The sequence below is a fragment of the Gossypium raimondii genome, chromosome 13 (genome assembly GCF_025698545.1).
Source record: "Gossypium raimondii isolate GPD5lz chromosome 13, ASM2569854v1, whole genome shotgun sequence".
In the NCBI taxonomy this organism is placed as follows: domain Eukaryota; kingdom Viridiplantae; phylum Streptophyta; class Magnoliopsida; order Malvales; family Malvaceae; genus Gossypium; species Gossypium raimondii.
This window is the reverse complement of record NC_068577.1, coordinates 54,582,967-54,605,956: the sequence shown is the minus strand read 5'-3', so window position 1 is coordinate 54,605,956 and position 22,990 is coordinate 54,582,967. Positions and strand designations below refer to the sequence as shown.

General features: G+C 35.6%; 4 protein-coding genes and 1 pseudogene across 5 annotated transcripts; 2 read left to right on the top strand and 3 right to left on the bottom strand.

The window, feature by feature from the left end:
* The first annotated feature begins 229 nt into the window (after positions 1 to 229).
* LOC105782600 (conserved oligomeric Golgi complex subunit 3) lies at positions 230 to 8,503 on the top strand. The gene is made up of 25 exons (XM_012607443.2): positions 230 to 587; positions 1,000 to 1,083; positions 1,175 to 1,282; positions 1,462 to 1,506; positions 1,599 to 1,673; positions 1,789 to 1,884; positions 2,048 to 2,125; positions 2,305 to 2,390; positions 2,504 to 2,570; positions 2,688 to 2,750; positions 2,847 to 2,948; positions 3,116 to 3,220; positions 3,309 to 3,401; positions 3,647 to 3,735; positions 3,907 to 4,126; positions 4,360 to 4,443; positions 4,978 to 5,094; positions 5,213 to 5,245; positions 5,510 to 5,596; positions 5,673 to 5,735; positions 6,004 to 6,120; positions 6,587 to 6,679; positions 6,990 to 7,115; positions 7,749 to 7,849; positions 8,140 to 8,503. The coding sequence occupies exons 1-25, from the start codon at positions 498 to 500 to the stop codon at positions 8,267 to 8,269; spliced, it is 2,352 nt and encodes a 783-aa protein (XP_012462897.1). The 5' UTR covers positions 230 to 497; the 3' UTR covers positions 8,270 to 8,503.
* Positions 8,504 to 8,942: 439 nt separating this feature from the next.
* On the bottom strand, positions 8,943 to 10,958 carry LOC105782601 (probable pectinesterase/pectinesterase inhibitor 12; annotated as a pseudogene).
* Positions 10,959 to 11,435: 477 nt separating this feature from the next.
* Positions 11,436 to 14,508, bottom strand: LOC105784275 (glucan endo-1,3-beta-glucosidase 5). Its single transcript, XM_012610113.2, has 2 exons — positions 14,016 to 14,508; positions 11,436 to 12,741 (listed from the first exon to the last, which is right to left on the bottom strand). Exons 1-2 carry the CDS (start codon positions 14,348 to 14,350, stop codon positions 11,613 to 11,615), a joined length of 1,464 nt encoding a protein of 487 aa, XP_012465567.1. The 5' UTR covers positions 14,351 to 14,508; the 3' UTR covers positions 11,436 to 11,612.
* Positions 14,509 to 17,535: 3,027 nt separating this feature from the next.
* On the top strand, positions 17,536 to 19,735 carry LOC105783842 (F-box only protein 13). Of its 2 annotated transcripts, none has more exons than XM_052626949.1 (2): positions 17,536 to 17,740; positions 18,313 to 19,735. In XM_052626949.1, exon 2 carries the CDS (start codon positions 18,329 to 18,331, stop codon positions 19,526 to 19,528), a length of 1,200 nt encoding a protein of 399 aa, XP_052482909.1. In that variant the 5' UTR covers positions 17,536 to 17,740; positions 18,313 to 18,328; the 3' UTR covers positions 19,529 to 19,735. The 2 variants fall into 2 exon arrangements, with proteins under 2 accessions (XP_052482909.1, XP_012464977.1); XM_012609523.2 differs by lacking the exon at positions 17,536 to 17,740 and adding an exon at positions 17,819 to 17,965.
* Positions 19,736 to 20,410: 675 nt separating this feature from the next.
* LOC105782907 (3-ketoacyl-CoA synthase 10) lies at positions 20,411 to 22,631 on the bottom strand. The gene is made up of 3 exons (XM_012607988.2): positions 22,181 to 22,631; positions 21,471 to 22,096; positions 20,411 to 21,205 (listed from the first exon to the last, which is right to left on the bottom strand). Exons 1-3 carry the CDS (start codon positions 22,592 to 22,594, stop codon positions 20,638 to 20,640), a joined length of 1,608 nt encoding a protein of 535 aa, XP_012463442.2. The 5' UTR covers positions 22,595 to 22,631; the 3' UTR covers positions 20,411 to 20,637.
* Positions 22,632 to 22,990: the final 359 nt, after the last annotated feature.

Genomic DNA, 22,990 nt, shown 5'->3' with positions numbered 1-22,990 from the left:
GATCTTCCAAATGCCCTCCAAAAAACATGAAAGCTGCAACATTGTATTCGAAAAGAGAGAAAAAACTAAAAAAGCTTGGACATCAGCTAATAATAAAATTTAGTAGAGTAACATATGAATATATTCTACAATTATTATCATCTGTGATAGATAATCATTTAGCAAAAATACGAAGATTCAAGTATACGATCGTATGTTCAAAGAAAAAAATAATTTCTGGGTCAATTACTTTTGGGCTTCTTTGTTTTCAGACTCGACTTTGCCCAAACATATCTAGAATGGGTTCAATGGCTGAAGATTCTTTTCGTCGTCTCCGATCTAAACCTATATTACTTGACCCAGAAAATAAATGGCGCAAACCAGAAACCGCTCTCTGCTAAATAGAATGATGCGTCTTGAAAGGTTATCTGCTTTTTAGAAAACGCCGTCGTTTAGCGAGCAAGTTAACTAAAGTTCGTCTGGCCTATCAGAACCAGACTCCTTCCGTGATAGAGAAAATGGCAACGAATCCAGCAAGGGCACCTTCGAAACTTCCTAAATCCGGAGCCATCTCCAAAGGCTACAATTTTGCTTCTACTTGGGAACAGGTATGTTTTCTTTTTACATAACTTGCTCTTCGAACACACAGATGTTTGCCTTCACGTTACGAATTGAATCTCTTATAGTTTAGATCTGTTATAATTTGATCTCATTGAACTTATAACTTTCAACTTATGACTGTGAATTTCGAGAGAAGAGGAAAACCAGCTTTTTAATCGACTAGCTCTTTTCTATTTCGATTTCTTTCTCGCATTTCATTCTTAATTTTAGTAATTAACGGATCCTATCTCTTCATTCGAGCCATAGAAGGAACCGAAATGTGATAATAATATTAATAATTATAATCTGAAGAGCTGAAAAACATTTTAGTTTGAATATTGGATCTGTGAAGTGGAGCTGGAAGCTTTAATTTGGATTATTTATGTTTAATTAATTTCTTTTGGGGATTTTTCTCCGTAGAATGCACCTTTGACGGAGCAGCAGCAACGAGCAATACAGATGCTATCTCATGCAGTTGCTGAACGGCCGTTTCCAGCCAATTTGGTGAGTAATTCTATTTCTTGTTGGTAACATGTGTGTGTGTGGGTGTTAAATTTCATTCTGAATGTTTTGGTTGGATTATGTTGGTGTTTAGGCTCAAGAGCGAACTTCAGGGCAAGATAAAGGTTTGTCCGTTTCTACAAAGGATGACAATTTTAGAGATTCTGAAGCTATTGATGAAATTTTGGTTAATTCAAATCAGGTATATTAGTTTAGTTGTATTTCTTGAGTGAAATGGAGATGAGGAGATCTGAAATTTTGTGGATGGTATTTTATTTTCTTCTTTGAATGATCTAGTGCTACCATGGTTTTATGACATCGATGAGATTTGGATCTACTGCATTTGATTCTTTTTTCTTGTTTCCACACTTTCTGGTACAGTTTTATAAATGGTTCACGGATCTTGAATCAGCCCTGAGGTCTGAGGTTAGTAGCAATTTCTTGTTGCGATATATATGAACATGGAGTGATTTAATTAGATATCTATTTATTGCATCTCATTGCTTCTCTTCCTTCAGTCTGAGGAGAAGTATCAGCACTATGTTGATACTCTAGTAGACCGCATTCAGACTTGTGATGATATACTTCGACAAGTATGTTCTTTTTCTTTTGTATCTCCATGCATTCTCATTTGCTTTGCTAGCTATTTTATTGGTTATGTCTATATTTTACGCAAAGATTTTAAAGCTAGCAAGTACTCCTGTGTAGGTGGATGAGACCTTGGACCTATTTAATGAACTACAACTGCAACACCAAGCTGTAGAAACAAAAACTAAAACTCTTCATGATGCATGCAATCGATTGGTATGGTTTTCATTGGGAAGACTTCGGATTTAGTTTCATCTTCTTGTTTCTAGCTTATTCACTTTGGCTTTATGTTAAGTGGCTGTAATCCACTTATTTTTTAGATGGAAAATTTGTCTTGAGTTGGTTGATTCATTGCCTCACAAGCTTGTTCTCATTGCAGGTAATGGAGAAGCAAAGGCTGATTGAGTTTGCTGAAGCACTTCGCAGTAAGCTTGAGTATTTTGATGAGTTGGAGAATGTAAGGTTTGAATGCTATCTTAACTAGAAATCAGTTTAATTAAGTGTTACTTCCTTGTCTTTGCTTATTATCCTATTATCCTTTAGGATTTATGCTTAACGTTATGTTTCTTGATGAATTGCTGTTGGTGCAGTAGTTCTGAAATTTATGGTTTGTCTAATTTTACCTCTTCTATACAGATTACTTCCAACTTTTATTCTCCAAACATGAATGTTGGAAATGCAAACTTTCTCCCACTTCTTAAACGGCTCGATGAGTGCATATTGTAAGTTTGCATTTGAACTTAGTCTGCATGTGCAAACTGTTTGACAATCGTGTAATAACTGTCCATATGAGCACATATCATCAAAATATTTTAATCAAAATTTTCCCTTGTAGGTATGTTGAGAATAATCCACAATACGCAGAATCCAGTGTTTATTTGCTAAAATTCCGTCAACTCCAGGTAAGGAAGGAATGGTACAATCTTGGACTTTTTCTTTTTTCTCTTTTGGTAAGTGAATGAAATGCATGCATATAAGTAGATGTTTTGACTAAATGCTCCTGGAACCTGTTTTTACAGTCTCGGGCTCTTGGTATGATCCGCTCTCATGTAGTATCTGTTCTCAAAAGCGCATCTTCTCAGGTAAAATATCCACCTATAGATGAAATTTGCGTATATCGGCATGTATTTCTGTATGAAATAAATGCCTCCCAAAATGCTTGTTCTTTCTCTCTTTAGGTCCAGGCAGCAATTTGGAGCAGCGGTGGCAACAAAGAATCTCTTTCTGAGGGTGTTGAGGCATCTATAATTTATGTTCGTTTCAAGGCAGCTGCTAGTGAGGTAATGATTTCATTTTTTGATGTGGAAACTGTCACATTTTGTCAAATCTGAATATTTTCCCAATTTAATGGCAAGTAGAGTTATATCTCTTCTATATGAAGTGGGACCATATACTACAATTAGATCCCCCCTCAGCAGAGGTAATTAACATTTTTAAACATTTGCAGCTTAAGCCTATATTGGAGGAAATTGAAAGCAAAGCATCAAGGAAAGAATATGTTCATCTTCTTGCTGCATGCCATAAATTGTACTGTGAACAGAGGCTTTCTTTGGTGAGTGATTACCCCCGCAAATGCATGCACCGTTATTTCAATATTCAAATTGGTTTTTAATGTCTGTTAATATACTATTTTTTTAAAGATTAAAGGTACAGTGCATCAGCGCATATCTGAATTTGCCAAGAAAGAGGGTTTGCCATCATTGACTAGATCAGGATGTGCTTACTTAATGCAGGTATAGTGAACTTACTGTCATATTTAGCAGTTGAATATGGAGATGAATTTTGGAAATTTTGTTCAATTAAAGCTAGATTTGTTATTTGAGTTATGCGTCCTTTGCATTGTTGATTTTATTTGGTGATATTTAGAGATGATAAAATCTAGCCCAGCCGTTTGCTTTCTATTTAAACTGGTTTTTTTAAATTGAAGAAACGTGCACTGTCTTTATTAACTTCATCCTACACGTTTCGATTGATGTAGGTGTGTCAACTTGAGCATCAACTCTTTCATCATTTTTTCCCATCTTCTTCTGAGGATGTTTCAAGTTTGGCTCCATTAATAGATCCTTTGTAAGTACTCTTGTAGTTCGATGTTGCACAGCTTTCTTTTCCCTGTTTCCATTTTTTTATGGTTTCCTTTAGTTCGCTTAATGATGCTTTATTGAAATTTATCAAAATAATATCCAGAGTTTGACTTAAGTATCAATATTTTGCTGTATTACTAAGTTGGATTTGTTGCAGGTCTACATACTTGTATGACACATTGCGGCCAAAACTCATTCATGAAGCAAATGTTGATTTTCTTTGTGAAATGGTTGATATTCTCAAAGTTGAAGTCTTGGGAGAACAGCTTAGTAGAAAGAGTGAGTCATTGGCAGGGTTACGCCCATCATTAGAAAGAATTTTGGCAGACATTCATGAACGCTTGACTTTTCGTGCTCGGACATATATCCGTGATGAGGTTTGTTATTGCTTATGTGTGCTTTCATGTATATGTTTGTGACTTTATTCTCTGTTTTTGAAAGAACAAATTATTTTAGTTGTCAATCTTTTGAGATTTAAAAATAAAATTGCATACAGTTGCACTTCATGTTTACCATGTTGGGAGAAACTGTATTGTGCTTTCTGAATGTGCCTGTCTGAGTTAATACCACACTTCCCAACACTGAACATATTGTCTTCTTGAATACTCAGATTGCAAATTATATCCCGATTAACGAAGACTTGAATTATCCTGCAAAACTGGAGCATTCTGCAGACGTGGTGTCAGAAACAGCTGTAAGTGTTCTTAACAATTCTTTGCTTCTCTTATAGATTGGATTATCCTGCAAAACTGGAGCATTCTGCATTTGTCATCGGTTGTCTGACAATGGAAAGCTACTTTCCTGCAAGTCAATTCAGACCCTCATGTAAATGCTCTTTATTACCATTATTTATAGGACCTAACTTGATTTCTACAATTTGTGTTGAGTTATTCTCCTCCTCCTGTGCTCAACTTTAAGTGTTTAGCCAATTTGTTGGATTGTTTAACACCCTAACAGTTGTACTTGTACTTGCCGGTACACTGTTGAAATTTTTTATGGGTTTGTCCTAGTTGGTTGGAAACAACCTAATTGATGACATGTTACCCTAATCACTTAGTGAAGTATGCTGTGTCAATTACTGCATCTTCGACATATCTGGATATTGACATTGGCACGATTAGCAGTACATTGCTCATGTCTGCTTGAATTTCTCTTTCCCTTTTCTAAAAGTATAATTGTGCCACAATTAACACTACTAATTGCATTGATTTTTCCTTTCTGTCTGCAGACTAATGCAAACCCAGATGTATTCAAAACTTGGTATCCACCCTTGGAGAAAACCATATCTTTTCTCTCAAAACTGTATCGTTCTTTGGAACCAGCTGTCTTCACTGGCTTGGCACAGGTGCTTTGAGTCTTTGGATTTTCACTCCTGTTTAGTTCTTATCTACTGAATTTCTAGTAGTATTTCCTTTGCTGATTTGTCCTTTAAAGGATTAATTTTGCGCTTTTTTTTTTCTCAGGAAGCTGTGGAAGTTTGTTCTGTCTCAATCCAAGTAAGTTAGCTATACAAACAGTTAATCAAACTATTTAAGTTCTTAAGTTTTTTGTTTTTATGAGTGTGTTTTTGCTCTATAACTTCAAACTAATTTTATATGCTGAGAAGTTTGGTTTTAGATTTTTAACGAAATCATGTTATCCCTTCTATGATGAATTTGAAGGCTTATTCCCTCTTTAACATGTTCTCAAACATGCCATGGGCTTGGTTGGTTTTCTAACTATTTGTATTTGTCCCTCTTTTATCTTTCAATTGTACATAGAAAGCAAGCAAACTAATTGCAAAGAGATCCACACCAATGGATGGGCAACTCTTCCTTATAAAGCACCTTTTGATATTAAGGGAACAGGTTATCTTTTTTACCCCTCTTTTTCTTTTTTAAAAAATTAATAAGATGTAACTTTTAATGGATTTTGGCCTTGCAGATAGCACCATTTGACATAGAGTTCTCAGTTACACACAAAGAGCTTGATTTCTCTCATTTGCTGGTAGGCTAAACTTTCTTTTAACTGAAACACATTGCTTGGTGTTTACAATCTTTTCTATGTCGTTAGCATTCCTAGGAGGAAGCTTGTTTTTTTGTTTCAGCATGATAGTGGGACAAATAAAAAATAGTATAATACTTATTTTCTTAAGATTCCTTTGTTGTTTAGGTTGTTCAACCTTCAGTTTTTTCCATTTCTGGAATTTCATTCATATTTTACCTTTCTTTTACATGGAATTAAAGCCAGATTTGTTTTCAAATGTCTTTGACAGGAGAACCTGAGACGCATACTTAGAGGTCAGACCTCATTATTTGACTGGTCTGGATCAACATCATTAGCAAGGACCTTATCTCCCCGTGTTTTGGAAAGTCAAGTAGATGCCAAGAAGGTTACCATTTTTTACCTTTTGATAACTTTATTTACCGTCCTTAATGAGTTGAAGTGCCATTTGCGATCTTGGGTGCATGCCAACGCATTAATTCTCAGTTCTAGGAAATGAAAAATTGCAGAGTTTGTGAAAAGTTAATAAAGTAATATGAATTTTAATTCTTATTCCCTGAAGCAAATTATTGCTTATTAGCAAATAACCTATATTTTTGTGAAGTTATTTGGTCCTGCAACTATTATACTATTTCACTGCTGCATCCCACCTTTTCCTCTTTTCTCCCCTTTTGTCAACACTCCTCATTGCCTTGGGCATTATTTTAATTATAATTCACCATTAATTAATGCCATTCAGCATTCAGAAACTGTTGCTTTTCTAAACTATGATTTTATTATCTAGTAATCTCAAGGCTTGACAGTTCTGCTTTTATCATTAGCATAAGATGTCTTCTGTGCTCGTTTACATGCAGGAACTGGAGAAAAGCTTAAAGGCAACTTGTGAAGAGTTTATTATGGCAGTCACTAAGCAAGTAGTGGATCCTATGCTTTCATTTGTTACCAAGGTTCATATTTTTCTCCTCAATTAGCCTTTCCACAACTTAAGATATTAGAAGCTAAAAGGAGTAGATATTTCTTGCTAGCGAAATAAGTCCAGTTCCCTTTGAGTGGTGCAGCTTGAAAAAGTATTAAGTCCAGTTGAAATGTCAGAAATTTGAGCTTGGATATGAATATTTACTTCAACTAGTGATGTGATATTTAACAGAATACCTTGTATTCATACTTCTGTGAATCAAAGCATAACTTTGATAGTGATGTTCTTTTTCCTGCATTGACGCATGACTAATTGTCTAAGGTTTCTATTTGTTCCTACAGGTAACAGCTGTAAAAGTTGCATTATCTTCTGGCACGCAGAATCAAAAAAGAGACTCAGTAATGGCTAAGCCACTCAAGGAACAAGCCTTTGCTACACCAGAAGCAGTGGCTGAACTTGTTCAGAAGGTGTCACATTTTTAATTCATGTTTTGCCAGTGTACTTGGTCATTACAGTATGCCATTGGAGCATACATGTATGGATACATACAAACTTTATTTATGCATGTAGTGCTTGTCTGTATCTAGACGTATGTATACGTATCTCTATGCATATGAAAAAATAAATCCATGATAGATTTAACCCCCAATTGAATGAAATACTGATTATAACAAGCATGAAACCAACTCCTATTGTGGACAGCTTCAAGACAGAATGAGAGCATGATTAACATTTTAAGTATAAACTGGAATTAAGTATATATCTTCCCTTATATAGCATTAATGCCATGCCTATTTATCCTTAAAAATACCATTGTGTCGGGCCCTTTCATCTGATATGTAGCATGAATGAGTTTTACATTCATGGAGTTCTCTACGATAATCCTTTTTTTTTTCTTTGGAACTACTTATTTGTTACCTTTCTTGTTGACTTGCAAGGCTGATATTGTCATAGACAATTTTCATTCATCAATATATATGTTTAGAGTATGCATCAAGATGTATAATTGTCTGAATTAAAATTGCAGCACTCAGCGACAAATTTGTTAATAATTTCAATGTTTAGATTCACGGGATTGACTGTTTACGTTTCTTAAACAGGTACATTTAGCCATTCAGCGAGAACTTCCGGTTGTGATAGCAAAGATGAAACTTTATTTACAGAACTCATCAACAAGAACAATTCTTTTCAAACCTATCAAGTAAGCTGTTTCTCTCAAATTCAAAATGAACTTTATAGTTGTGTATCTAAGACCTATGTATCTGTGAAATTCTTGTGTCCAACACTCATGTTCGAAGCATATCCGGACATGGATGGAGATATAATCCTACAATGGACTCTCCAAATACATGAAAAACTTGAAAAAAACACGTTCAAGTCTGAGTAACATAATCTAAGACTAAGAAAGACCTGAGGAAAGAATAACTTGTTCTTTAATGTTTAAGTCTTGTAATCTGTCGGAGCAACATGGTGATTCTTTTATTAATGCAGGACAAATATTGTGGAAGCCCATATCCAGATTCAATCTCTTTTAAAAGCAGAGTATTCTCCAGAGGAGAACCGTACAATCAACATGGTCCCAATAGAAGAACTGGAATCACAGCTCGACAATCTCTTGTAAGGAGCTAACAAAAGGTCAATCAAATTCTTTCAACTTGACTCGGATTTCTTTAGTAAATTTTGGCTAATACATACCCTGGTTTAGTCTGTTCATAAGGTTATACTGATAGATAAGTAGAAAAAAGTAGTCATACAAAATTGTCCAGTCTTCAGAATTTTCATTTCTCACGTTCATATATTGGCTACCATTGTTGATCATATTTTTCATTTTATAAAGTTTTATATTTTCGCTTCATCAGCCTAGAATAGGTAAAAGTACCATAGAGGCCCTTGTATTAGGAGTTAAATTGTATTTTACTCCTCTTACTAAAAAAATAGGCAAATTAATCCCTGTACATTAGTAAGGACTAATTTACTTTTTGATCTATCATACAAGGACTAATTTGCTCATTTGTTGAGTAAACGGAGCAAAATACAATCTAACTCCTAATATGACGGCTTCTATGATAGTTTTACCGCTTAGTATATGTTTATCTGATTCTTATACGTCCATCCTAAGTTCAACCTTAACACTGTACACCCACCTAAGCTTTTTAAAAATCCCATCATGAACGGACTTGGTGAGTGTGGGTACAGGTATATGTTCAACTGTACCCGTCTCTAAAAAGGTGGACACAGGTTTCAAGGCTGAAGACTCACATGATGTATTTTATCAAACATTTTCACGGGTAGTAATATGTTCGGACAAAGCAAGGCTAAAGCCAGAACAATGTACAGTGTTTGCAGTTAAATCAAGTCGCCACTCGCCATGGACAAATTCTGCTTGGCATTTTTCACTTGTTACACTTCTAAAGTACAAATTAGTGCTTTGAAAACTGGAACCTACCAAGAGACAGGACTCGATATCCACGTGGATCTGACCTGTAAAAGTGAAAAACTCTTTGATTGGCTTATCTGCTAGATTCTCATCACTCATCACAATAATGTGAACTGGTAAAATTCAAATACCATAATCATATGGAAACCAAGTAGAATCCAGCCAAGCTTCACTGATGATAAACTCCGAGACAGCGAAATCATAAGCGCTCTCATAATCCATTATATGGTACCCAGGCCAAGCAACCCGATCATCCGTGATTGTCCGTAATTATTGTACTCTCCATAATAAAGGGTGTCTAAGCCTTCATCACTAGACCATTTTCTCCACCCATTAGGATCAATGAAGTCATCAATGTAGGATTTTAGAAAAACTGCTGTGGAATATAGCCGCCATGGTCTCCCAAGGTAGCTTTTAACATTGTTAGAGTTTCGGTACAGTTCATTCGTGGCGAGTATCGAACAGTTCTGTATCGAAATTCCTGTGTACTGATCCAAGGTGTCTCAAGATTGAGCTGTAATGACAGTGAACTGACCCGGCATTGGCATCCTGGATATTATGTTACATGCCTGGAACACTGCAGCAGCGTTCCCAAATATATAATCTATGGTGCCGGATATGTTGCATTCACGGTAAAATTGTCGAAAAGAATGGACATATAATGTATCCTGGTAGCCATTGAAGGTACATCTGTAGAATGCAGCTAAATCTGCACTTACTCTTAATGCAACTGCTTGGTGCTTCTCTGGCCCTGCCCTGTTCTGTATTGTTATGTCTCGAGCTAAAAATCCTTCCCCTGATACCGCTGCAACATAAAGTTACAAAAGCAACGATTTAGATTTCATGGAACATGTGTGACCTATGGATAAGTCTAGTATCACGGTTCGTGCCAAGCTGTGGTTTTGTCACTGAAAGTTGATAGTTTCAAGCATTCAACTAAAACAAAAATTCGTAAGCAAGAAGAGCAAGGAGTTATGGAGGATTTACCAAGAGTTGCAGATCTGAAGGTGGTCCAACCATCAACTACACTCCGGTTCCCAGTAATGAAAGTGACCTCACTGCCATCTCCGATCAAAACAATGTTGGTTTTACAGCTGGGGATCACCACATTCTCTTCGTAAACCCCTTCCCTAACATAGATCATCACCCTTTCCTTACTCTTATTCGGAGCAAACCTTATAGCATCACCAATGGTGCTGAAATTCCCCGTCCCATCGACCGCAACAGTCACCACTTCCCTCGGATTGTATTCGTCGTCAACTCCTCGCAAAACCCGACAAGATAGCCGACGATTCCGATGCCGTTTTCCCAACTTAGGAAGCATAGAAAGAGAGTTACTAACGTGCTTGTAAGTACCAATCAATGATTTCACCATAACCGGCTTCAATGGACCCAAAGCTGAATCCAACCCTTCTAAACATGTGTTCTTGTTTGTTAATGCTGCACTAAGGTAAACTCTTGCATCGGCTAGCTTCTTTGAATCCCCATCTTTGATGCTTGACACTGTTTTCTCCAATATAGATAGTGTGGTTTCATGGAGCTCTTTGCAGTCTTGCAGTGTCCCTCTTTGTTTTTCAACAATATCGTTGCTGTTTCCGCCATTGGAGAAGAGATTCGTTAGCTTTGTAGCTTCGGATAGTGCAGTATGGAGGGTTTGGAGTAGGTAAGTGAGTATGTCGGGACTGATGTTTATTGAAATGGAAAGCTTCAATGAATCGAAACAAGAATCTGGGTATGGAGTGGATTGGCAGATGCTTTGTATGGAAGTGAGATTTGGGCTTAGAGAATTTGTTGAAGAAATGTTGAGACCCAAGGTTGAAGAGAAGAAGATGGTGATAAACAGGATGGATATTGCTTTACTGGAGGAAGCCATTGAACTAAGAGGATTTTTTTTTTCTTTGTTTTATAGACCCAATTAGATCAGATTAGCCAAATTGTTGGGACTTTTAATTTTTTTTTTTTAAATTTAGAATATTTCAAAATAGATACGAGGATTATAGTTGTTGGAATCGGATTGAATCGTCCGGTTGGATCCGTTGAATCGTAAAATGTTCAGTATACTAGTCCGAACAAAAAAAGTTGAACTAGTTGGACTGTGAATCAATTTGAATTGGATGGATTGAGATAGAAAAAAAAACTAATTGAGTTAAGAGTTCAGTTGAATTGACTTAACTTTAATTTTATGATTTTTTTTAATAATTTATTTAATTAAAATTAGACCAGCGATCTAATTGAAAATTGATAGTTTGACCGATTCGACTATTAATCCAGTTCCAAAAATCATGATGATAGTATAATTTATTATAATTTTTGAACATATGAAAATCTTAAAAAATTTCACACATGCCTATTTAAAATTCAACAATAAATTTATAGAATCAATGGTTATTTTACAATGTAAAAAGGAGTCACATTAAATAATCAATGCAGTCCTAGGAAAATTTTAAAATCAACAAACAAAAGAAATGAAACTGATCATATCATTTGCCTGCTTGACTCTGCATCAAAGGCAAAGGATGGATTCCAATCAGTGGACACCATTAGCCAAACCCAATACCAGCATCAGAGATACAAGTAGCAGGCTTCCAAATCCGGCTGCTGGAACTTTGTTAGACACAGAGAGTTCGTGTTTCCCGATGTCGATCATGATCTCGAAACGACAAGGTGGCTGAGATGGATCCACGGTTGTAACCGTTGATAAGTTATTAAACGAACATGCATCTTTCCTTTGATCCATGGTTTGATAATACATATTGAACGCATATGAAGCGTTGCGTTGGGGGTCTAGATTAGAACACGAGGATCCGGGGCCAATGCTTGTGCAATCGGCGTACTGGCAAGCTTGGCTAATGCTTTGAGCCAACGCGTTGGGGTCCGAAACGCCCACTGAAGGCGATAACACGCACCATTGCCTAGCCAAGTACTTGACGCCTTTGGCTTGGGTGAGTGCTTTGCCTTTTCCCAAATCCAACGGATATTTGATACTTCCATCGTAATTGAAGATACCCCAATGCCTCTCGAAGTTCCCAGGCTCAACACTCTTGTTGTCTTCGTCGATGAGAGAAAATATGTACACGTCAGGTGGGGCACGACGTTTTGGGGTGCCTTGGCCTCGAATGATACGGTCGAGAAGGCCTTGGTTGAACCTGCGGGCGTTGTCTATGTTCGCGTTAGGGTCACAGTCAGTTGGCCAACCTACTTCGCCAATGACAACCGGCATTTGTCCGAATCCATTCTTTTCAAGGGCCGAAATGAGGGTATCGAAGTTGGCATCATAAACATTGGTGTAAACAATGGGACCATCGACGACGGGATTAGCCTTGTTGTTAAAGAAAGCAAATTCTTTAGGGAAATTGGGGTCAGCTTGGAGACTAAGAAAAGGGTAGATGTTAATGGTGAGAATGCCACCATTGTCTTGAATGAACTTGATGATCTTAAGCATTAGGTCACGGATATCGGGTCGGAAATCACCACCGGACGGTAAGCCACTGTCGGTCTGGTAGACATCCGCGTTTAACGGTACTGTTGTCTTCACCTTCTTGCCTAGGCCAGCTTTGCCCAGAGCTGCTTGAATGTTTTGAAGGGCTGGTAATGTTGTTTGGGTGAACATATCTTTGTACGAATGAAGAAAAGGTTCATTGCCAATGGCTACTAACCTGAAAAATCACAAATCCCATTCTCAATTCACCTTCTAAATTAAACTAAAACAAATACACATAATTTGGGTAAACTATCAAAATAGTTACTTTTGTTTGCCTCATATTACATTTTAATCACTTATGTTTGAAATGTTACATTTTAGTCACTTACGTTAACGTGTTGTAACATTTTAGTCACTAAACCGTTAATTGTCATTAACGGTGTAATAGTAAGCTGACGTGGCATGTTAAATCATCATTTCAAACAGAAATTTTAAGTTAAATTATGCAATTGGTATCTATATTTTTTCGTTTTGAGCAAATTTAATTTTTTTCTTTTATATTTGTTTTCCTCCCTTCTCTGTCTCTTTAAATTTAGTTTTTCAATGTTTTCATTTGTTAAACCCTATACTTTTTTTGGAACAATTTAATTTTTTCTTTTATTTCTTTATTTTATTTTTCGTTTTCCCTTTAGTTTTAACAAATGAAAAATATAAAAAATTTCATTAAAAGAGATGGGAAAGGAGGAAAACAGAGGAAGCAATAGAAGATAATGAAAAAAAGAAAAAAGAAAAGTTAAAAGACGAAAGAAAAAATTAAATTGCTCAAAATGAAAAAATATGGGGACTAATTATATAATTTAACCTAAAATTTTATTTAAAATGATGATTTAACGTACTACGTTAGCTTATCATTACACCATTAACGGCAATTAAAGGTTAAGTGACTAAAATATTATAACACATTAATGTAAGTTACTAAAATGTAGTATTTCAAACATAAGTGACTAAAATGTAACTTGAGGTAAACAAAAGTGACTATTTTGATAGTTTACCTAAATTTTTTCAAAATAAATACATCAAATTTTTATATATTTTAAAATAAAGTGACTGATATTTATATATTTTTATAATTAAAATTTATTTGTTGGGTCATTTCGGCATATTTGGTCTCTAAATGTAACTATTGGGTGTCGAATTCTTAGAATTTTTTAATTCCACCAAACATCCATAAATTATAAAAGAAATTCTAAATTGATCTTAAAATTTAAAAGGTTTTAATTGAATCCTTGAACTAAAATATCATTCCAATCAAAATTTTTTTATTAAAATGTCAGCTTAAAGGCAGAAGTTCTAAACCGATGGAAGGACCTAATAGAAAACACTTTAATTTGAAGATTCAATCAAAATATTTTAAAATTTAAGGATCAATTTAAAATTTAACCTATATTTCAAGAACATATAACGAAATTAACCCAAAAAATAAACATGGGGAAGAAGAGAGGTTTTCACCTTATATCAGTTCCATATTTGGAAATATAATTAGAAACATTTTGTTGAACCCAGGCTTCAGCATTTCCAGCGCTTCCAGCAAGCGATGCCAACATATCATTCGGTATCCCCACCATAACCTGAATTCCCGATTTCCCAAGTGCCTTAAGTGCACCTGGATCAGCTTCAAACAGCTTCACTTTATCGAATCCATTGTCTTTAAGTAGCTTCACCACTATGTTAGGCGGCAATGGATGAGTCGACTGCAACCCCCAGTTGCAGGCCAAACCAGATACACCCCTCTCAATTCCCAACACCCAAACAAACAATAACCAAAACAAACGAAATCCACCCATTTCTTTTAGAGAACAATCACTGTCTGAAAATAGAAAAAAGTTGAGTTGTTCTTGGATGTCTGGTTTTGAAGTTTAAAGCCATATACATATATATAAAGGGTTGAGGAAAAATGTGCTTTTACGAGAGGGATAAGAAAAGGGGAAAGAACTGGATTCCAAATGCAAAAACCCAAGTTTGAATCATCAATTTAAATAATATATAAAGAGGAAATGCAAATCACGAAAGGTATAGAGTGTGAAGATGTTGGAAGAACCATTACGTGTGTGTAATATTTTGAGACAAATGTCGAAAACCAACATGGAAGGAATGTTTGTAAAAACTTTCCAACGAGGACTACCCATCATTGTCTGGTTTGATAATGAAAAAAGGTCTTTTTCTTATCCTTTAAAATTTTGTTCGGATTCAGCCTTTGTTTAACAACTGGTTTAATATTTGTTGCTTTGGTATTGGTTTCAGGTAGAAATCATCGTGGATACCTTTCTGTTCAATTATTCCTTTCCCTGTTTCAACCTTCAACTGTTCTTTTATTGGACTTAGGCCCGCAAAAGACTATAAGTTTTGGGTTAAGTTTATACCTCTCTATGGCTCATCGGCCTGCTTAAAAGTAAGAGAGTTTGAGTAAAAATATAGGCTCGAAGAATGGAATTGGACGAAAAATAAGGCCTATTTAAAAAAACAGGTCAGGCATTGGATAAGACTTTTTTAGCTTGAGCTCAGCCCAACGCTAATTTACAAAACAAAACAAAAAAAATCTGTTGTTTTCTTGCTCCTTTTTATTATATTTCCTTGTTGTTTTGTCATTATTTTGTTACCATTTCAGTATTATATTATTATTATTTTATTGTTATTGTTTGGATATTGCATAACTCTTATTTTATTGAATGGACTAAATTCAAGCCTAACAAATAAGTCTAAAAGTTTGGTTGGGTCTGGCCTGAACCCAATCCAACATGACCCATTCACATCGATCATGGAATCTTTTTTTACAAATGAATTTAAGTTATTTTGTGCGATTAATATAGCATCTCCTTTCAAAACATTACATATATAATAAACGCAATTATTGACAAATTATATTAAAATATTATTAACATTTGTTTTGACTTGAATAAAAGAGTGATTAATTTTTGTGTCAGGCACCCGTTTAACATGGGTTTAAACCATATTTCCTTATCTCCTATCCTTAATATTGTAAAAAAACAAAAAAACATTACTAACATTTTCTTTGAGCTGTACCAGTATAGATACAATTAAAAGCAAAACATATGAGAATAAATAGTATTAAATCAAAATAATTTAGGATTTAAGTCCTTAGCCTTAAACTTTGCCTGTAGTACAAACACCTTATTGGCAACATATATATATTATATATATATGGGTTAAAATATGTTGTTAGTCCTTATACTTCTACAAAACTTAAGATTTAATCTCTATATTTTAAAAATTATAAAATTCAAGTATTGTAAACTTTATATTTTAAAATATTTCCATAAGAATTTACCAACTTCAACATGTTTTATTTTTTGTCAATTATATATTAGGTCATATAAGGGTAACCTAATTAATATATTAAGTTGATAAATATTTTTAAAAGATACTAAAAATATTAATGATTGAATTCAGATTTTAAATAAAAATAATTTTAACAATCTAATTATAGGTTTTGCTTATATCTGTGTTTTGTTTAAAACAATATCTAAAACTACCCATAACTCTTTCTCAACCCATAAATAGGAGGGTAATGTATTTTAATGCACTTAAATTCACGTATTTCTATATTGATAATAATGCTCATACCAATCGAACTAAGACTCAATTCGTATTTTTAACTTTTTTTAAAAATTGTTTTCGTATATGATACGATAAGATGGAGAGGGCCAGGAAAATGGGCTAAATAGAAGAAAGCAGGCTGACCCGACCATGTAACATATAAGCATCGAAATCCGTGTCTCTTTGAAAAACACAATGCCTAAACAAAGGAAACAAACGTAATTAACGGCTTTTCTTCTTTCCTTTTTTTTCTTTTTAGTTACAGTTCCAATAACCACATTCAAATAATTATTAAAAAATTAATCAATTCTTCTAATACACTCATAATTAAAACATAAATTTATACTATTTTATCGTTGCTTTTACACTACGCACACATACTTGAATCCAAACATAATATCTAGTACTTCAATCCCTCACCGGTGATTGTTTGATAGTTTTTAGCTTAATGGTTGATTTCATTATTATCAGTAGGGTTTCATGGATATGTGAATGGATTCTTGTTTCTGGGGGAACATTTTGACTTTTAATGAAAAGAAAAGAAAAGAAAAGAAAAGAAAAGAAAGAACCAAAAGAGATTCCTCAACGAGGAAGGCGAAAAACAAAAGAAAGCAAAACGCTACACCAAAGTATCTTTCTTTCTATGCTTTTGCTTTACAAAGGTCAGCAATGCAGCCGAGAGAGGCTCTTGAGTCAGGCTTTGACATGGAAATGCCCAAACCCCAATATTTTCTCTCCTTCCTTCTCTTTTACTCAACCCTAAACCTACGTGTGTTTTCTCTTTCTTTTATGCTTAAAGTGCAAAGAAAACAGCTCAATCCAAATCCTCCTGCTTTTTTTTTTTCTTTTCAAGTTCATAGGTTGATTGGTCCTAACCCAGAATCTAATGCACTGTCCAGTTCCAAGAGTCAACTTCTACTAGATTTTTGGTTAAAATTTGCTATTAGTCCTTGTATTATGTATAAATTATAAATTCAGTTTTTGTTCAGTTTTAGTCCCATACTTTTTTGAACTTTAGAATTTGAGTTTTGACCCAAATGTTAGTGGTTAAATCCGCTTTGATTAAAATCTGTAATTGTGGTCATGTGTATAAAGTTGTAGATTTAGTTTATATTTCCCAATTCCATCAATTTTAATTAATTAGGACTAGAATTTAAATTTTAAAAGTATAGGGACTAAAAACAATCAAATTAAAGTAGAAGGACTTAAGCAAGATAATTTAACCTAGAATTTTTTTTTGTTTCATTTGCTGTCTCTCTCTTTATCTCTTTACCCGTGTGTATGTACGTGTGTGAGGTGAGTGAGGCTTCACTTTCACTTCTGTTTCTTTGGTTAAAAATATAAAAAAAATCTTTGCTTTGCTTCGTTATGCTCGCTCCTTGTCTTATAGTGTGTCAACGCTTACAAAAAGAGCAACAACCACCCCCTCAAAGGAAGTTTCCTCCCCTCCCTCTAAAAATAACCCCCTTTTACTTTGTTTATCTTTACTGTTGCTTTCTCTTTGTTAGGCTTTGCTTTAGGGCCTGTTTCAACTCTTTAAAACCCACAAAAGTCGCACCAAGTTTCATTTAATGCTCTCCTTCCACCCACTTGCAATCGCTCTTACACTCTCATCTCAGGTACTTCTCCTCTCATTCCAACCTTATTTCTTTAATGGGTTATGTTTTATCTTTTGGTACAATTTAAAGAAAAAAATCCTTCTTTTTTTTTTTTTTAAGTTTTTTGACTTTTCCCACTTCAATTGATGGATACCCAATCTTTTTTTCAAGAATTTAGAAGTGAAAATCAAGTGGAGCTTTGAAACAATGGCTTTTTTATGGTCTTTTTTTGTTCTTACCCAAGTGGTATGGTGTTGTTGTTATCACTTCTTTAATGTTAGCACTATTTTCAGCTCTTCATTACAGTACCTTTTTGATAGAAACTAAATTTTCGGTTTTAATATGAGAAAATAGAAAAAAAAGTAGAGTCTCTTAGTGCTTTCTATCATGTGTGTGGACCTTTAATGGCTAACGTGTTAGTTAGGTTGTCAAATTTTGCCTAATCTTCATAATTAAATGATGTGATATTCAAGCCCTCATTTGCCTTGTTACATTTTTTCTCTAAAATGGTGATAGATTTGGGAAACTTTTCTTTTTTTGCTTTTGCTTCCTTTGTTTAATGGTAAAATTTGGTAATCTATTGCTGATTGCAGTTAATTTTCTGAAATAATGGAGATTGGTAATGGCTGCATTTCAAAGAAGAGAAAGTTGGTTGAAGAAGGGTCCTTGGATGAGCTTAATGAAGACCTTTTAGAAAGGGTACTTTCATGGCTGCCAACTTCAACGTTGTTTCGCCTCGGTTCAGTGTGCAAGAGATGGAAATCAATGGCGGATTCTCAAAGTTTCAAGCTTGCTTGCTCAAGGATTCCTTCAAGGGATCCATGGTTTTACATGGTGGACGCCGATCTTAATCGATCGATTGTCTTTGATTCCGCCAAGAGTAGTTGGAAAAGACTCAACCATCCGTCTCTACTATTGCGTGATCATAACCGCGACTCCATCCCGGTTGCAGCGTCCGGTGGCCTCGTTTGTTTTAGAAACATGTCTGGCGGTTACATCGTATGCAATCCCGTGACTGGATCTTGTCGCGAACTGCCTCCCGTGGATCCGGGTCAGTCCCTTCTTGCTATTGCAATGAATGCATATTCCAACTACCATGGTTCATACAAGCTAGTGTTGGTCTCTGGTGATCTTCCAAAACTTTCGTTTAAAGTTTATAACTCGATTACCGATTGCTGGGAAGAAGAGATTATGTTGAGGAGAAACGCCGATGATTGTACCAAATCCAACGACAACGACGAGGATGCCGTTTACTTCCTTAGTACAGCCGGAAACGTAGTGGTAACCAACATGCAAAGAAGCCCTTCCAAGCAATATTCATCAGTGTTTACACTTAAAGATGGTGAAGAGATTGTTTATTTCCTCACCTCCTCAGGCAGAGTAATCGCTTGCAATCTTACCCGAAAGTGTTTCTCCGAATACCCAAGACTGTTGCCGGTCTTCTCCGAGTACTCCATCGACGTGGTGGAGTGTAAAGGAGAGATGTTGGTCGTAGTGTTATCCGAATTCTTCGAAAGTGCTAGCCTTAGGGTATGGCGATATGATCCAAAAACGAAGACATGGAATCAGATTGCAGCGATGCCGCCTGCAATGTCACACGAGTTTTACGACAAGAAGTTGGACATAAACTGTGTTGGTGCTGGTGATCAGGTCTTTATCTGCTTAAGCTCTGCTGAGCTTTGCAGCTATGTTCTGTACGATTTTGTGACGAACCGATGGGTGGAATTGCCTGAATGCTCGGTGAACGGTGAATCATTGGAGTTCATGTCTGCGTTGTCGTTTGAGCCGAGGATCGAGGCTTTGGTATGAAAAAAACAATGGTGTGAATTGTAAGCAGTGGTTTAAAAGGGATTTGAGTATTGACATTGCTTCATTTTATGTTGTTTTTTCTAGTATTCATTGAGTATTTGTTCTGTTATTTGAATTGTTTAAGCAGATTAGCCCACAAAAGTTGGCATACAATCATATTATGATGTAATTTGTTGAATGTATTCATGAGATTATGCTTTGAGACTATTATTGGTTTCATCATTCAGTTGGAATTTCATGGGATAAAATTTCAAGAATTTTCTAATTTTTTTCAGAAAGGTCCTCAACAAATATTTTCATTCTTAAAAATAATAATAAATTTGATATATAACAAATCTAAAATCATAACCAAATTGATAGAATATGTAAATGTTGAGGTAAATTTATTGAACTTTTAGAATTAGAACTAGAATTATCTAACCATGAAGTCCTATTATCCCAACAAAAATAAATAAAATCAATTGAAAGGGACGAAATTACTTTAAGTTCTTTTAATAAAATCAATTTGCTCAATATCAAAATTTAGAGGGGCTATAGAGATGTTTTACCAAAAATGTTTATAAGTACCCATTAATCCGACCTACACTGAGCCCAATTGTTTACCTTCAAGGCCCATTGCCTCATACAATTAAATTAAGGTTAAACTGTGCATATAGTCTCTACACTTTTCGATAATTAAGAATTCAATCCTTATATTTGTGTTTCCAGTAATTTAAGTCTAATTATTAATACTGATAATTTTTAATTAATGTTTTTGAACCGATTAGATCAAAATTCAATATAAATCGATTAAAAACTAATTGGATTGGATCCGCAGGGAAATCAATTTTGAAAATTTTGGTTTACTAATTTTTAAATGGGAACAAATTTAATAAAAAAAAATTACAATACAATGTTTTCTTCATTTCTTTCTTTTAAAATATAAAAACATTAGACTACATAATTTCAACACTTTTTTCATACAATTAATTCATCGAGGAAAGTTTTCCAGAAACCATGAAACAAACATATGCCAATTTTCCAATCATTATTCCCCCCCCCCTTTTCTTCTGAAAATGTAAACACAAAAAGATCATAATTATTATCAACCAGCGGCCATTGAAGTAAATTTAAGCTCTCACAGGGTATCTATCAGTGCAATCAAGCCATGGGTTATCCCTTGAAGGCTTCCTCACACGACGCATGGATCGCCAAACCACACTGTTGCATTTAAACCCAGAACCGAATGCTATTTGCCAGATCCTATCCCCTCTTTTAACCCTTTCTTTAGCTTCCAAATAAGCCAATTCGTACCATATGCTGCTGCTCGATGTGTTGCCGAACCGGTGTAAGGTCATCCTCGATGCTTCCATGTTGTTTTCGCTGAGTTCCAAGTTCTTTTGCAGCTCGTCTAGCACCGTCTTGCTTGCGGCGTGGACGCAGAAGTGTTCGAAGGCGAGCTTGTAGTCGGGGATGTATGGCTTCGACGACGGTGATAGGGAGGTTTTGGATTTATCGCCGCCAAAGAAGTGGCGCCAAATTAGGGTGGCGAAGAAGAAGAGTTGTTCGGAGAAGGGGAGGACGAGTGGACCCAATGTTGTGATGTTGGTTTTGAGGGCGTCGCCGCCGATTTCCATTAGGTCTTTGCTGACTTTAAGACCTTTGAAACCTTGTTCATCTTCTTCCTGGTAGATTGACCTGATCCACAAGTTTACCCAAAAATAAATACTATTTTTAATAAAATTAGTATATAAGTATGAATTTCACAAATATTCAAGGAACTCATCTATGTAGTTATTAATGTATTTTATTATATTATAATTTTGCTTAAATTAATTTAAATTTATATTTATTACAAAAATTTATATCTTGTTAGCATTTATTTAACCATCTACCAAGTTATATATATTGTTAACGTTAGCTGTAATTAATCCCGCATGAACAGGTAAACAGGGAAACAAACCTGAAACTCCGGTCATCGGCACCTTTATGCGTCCGTACAAGGTGTTCAAGCCGATACTTAGCACGGCGGTAGTCACGACGGCGGTTAGACAAAAGCACAGCGGAGCATCCCATCCTGAAAAAACAATTCGGGACAAGCATGGACCTGTCCCGTCCAGGGTACCAATTATAACCCACCATCTCAGAGCTCACCACCACCGCATAGTTATTCGGGTTAGCTTGCAACATATCTCGAGCTAAATCCACCGCAATAATCCCCGCACTGCACCCCATCCCGCCGAGGTTGTAGCTCAAAATATTACCCCGCATCTTATAATGATTGATGATCATCGCCGAGAGGGACGGAGTCGGGTTAAATATGCTACAGTTCACAACGAGGACCCCAACATCCTTGGGTCGGATCCTGGTTTTCTCAAAGAGCTCATCCAAGGCACCAAACATCACAGTCGACGCCTCGAGACGGCCTTCTTTCATGGTGGCACAGTTTTCTTTAGACATAATCACCTTCGGAACGTATGTTTCGTCCCCAATCCCTGAAGATTTCAGTATCTTTTTCTGGAATTCAAGACTCGCTTCATCGAACTTGCCTGATGCTCTTGCAAGCTCAATGAACTGATCTTTCGTCACCTAAAAATGGAAAAAAAATTAAGGCCAAAAAGAGAAATATAGTTGACGAGATGCATGCATGAACATATGTTCATTATTTTTCACCTTTAAGTCATCGTGAGGACGATAACAAGCGAAATCAATTAGATAAATGGAACGAGGGCGTGACATGAAGTAAACGGAAACGGTGAACACAAAAACAGCGAAAAAAGACAGCACGGTGGCGAGATCATAACGAGCATCTTCCCAAAGCTTTTTCCAAAGCTCTTCCCTACTAAGACTACCCACTTCGGCACTAAAAACAAGTACCAAAACAGGTATGGTAGCCAAATATATACCATGGTTGATCAAATAATGGTACCCTAACTTCACATACTTCAAGTTAACTGACTGAAGAAAATCAGGTAGTCGTCTTCGAACCCGAACCGAGAACGTTAACGAACCGGCATTCGGTCCCGATGATTCGATCCCACGGTTGACAATCTCAGTTGACAACAGATCTTGCTCATTTCTAGCCATATTAAAAGACCTGGTGTAACGGTGAAGAGCCACCACCATACATACATATATATATAGAGAGAGAGATGCATTAATGTGGGATGTAAGGTGGTGGGTGGATACAGTTAATGCTTACACCAACTTGGACCGGTGGTAAGTAGTTGAAAGGTTTTGAAATCGCCATGAATTCTTTCATTAAATGAAATCTAGTCCAATTCGAAGCCAATCAAACAGGGTTTTTGTTTGGTTTATTACGATTACCAACTGGTAATACATGTATGTGTGATATAAAGTTGTTTGTGGAATCTACATTTCCTTGTGAAAATTTTTATGGATATTCAGTCTTATCCTTTGCCTTCCATTTTTCTTTTTGCAGTCAAATTATGTGCAAAGACAAATAAACCCATAATTAAGATT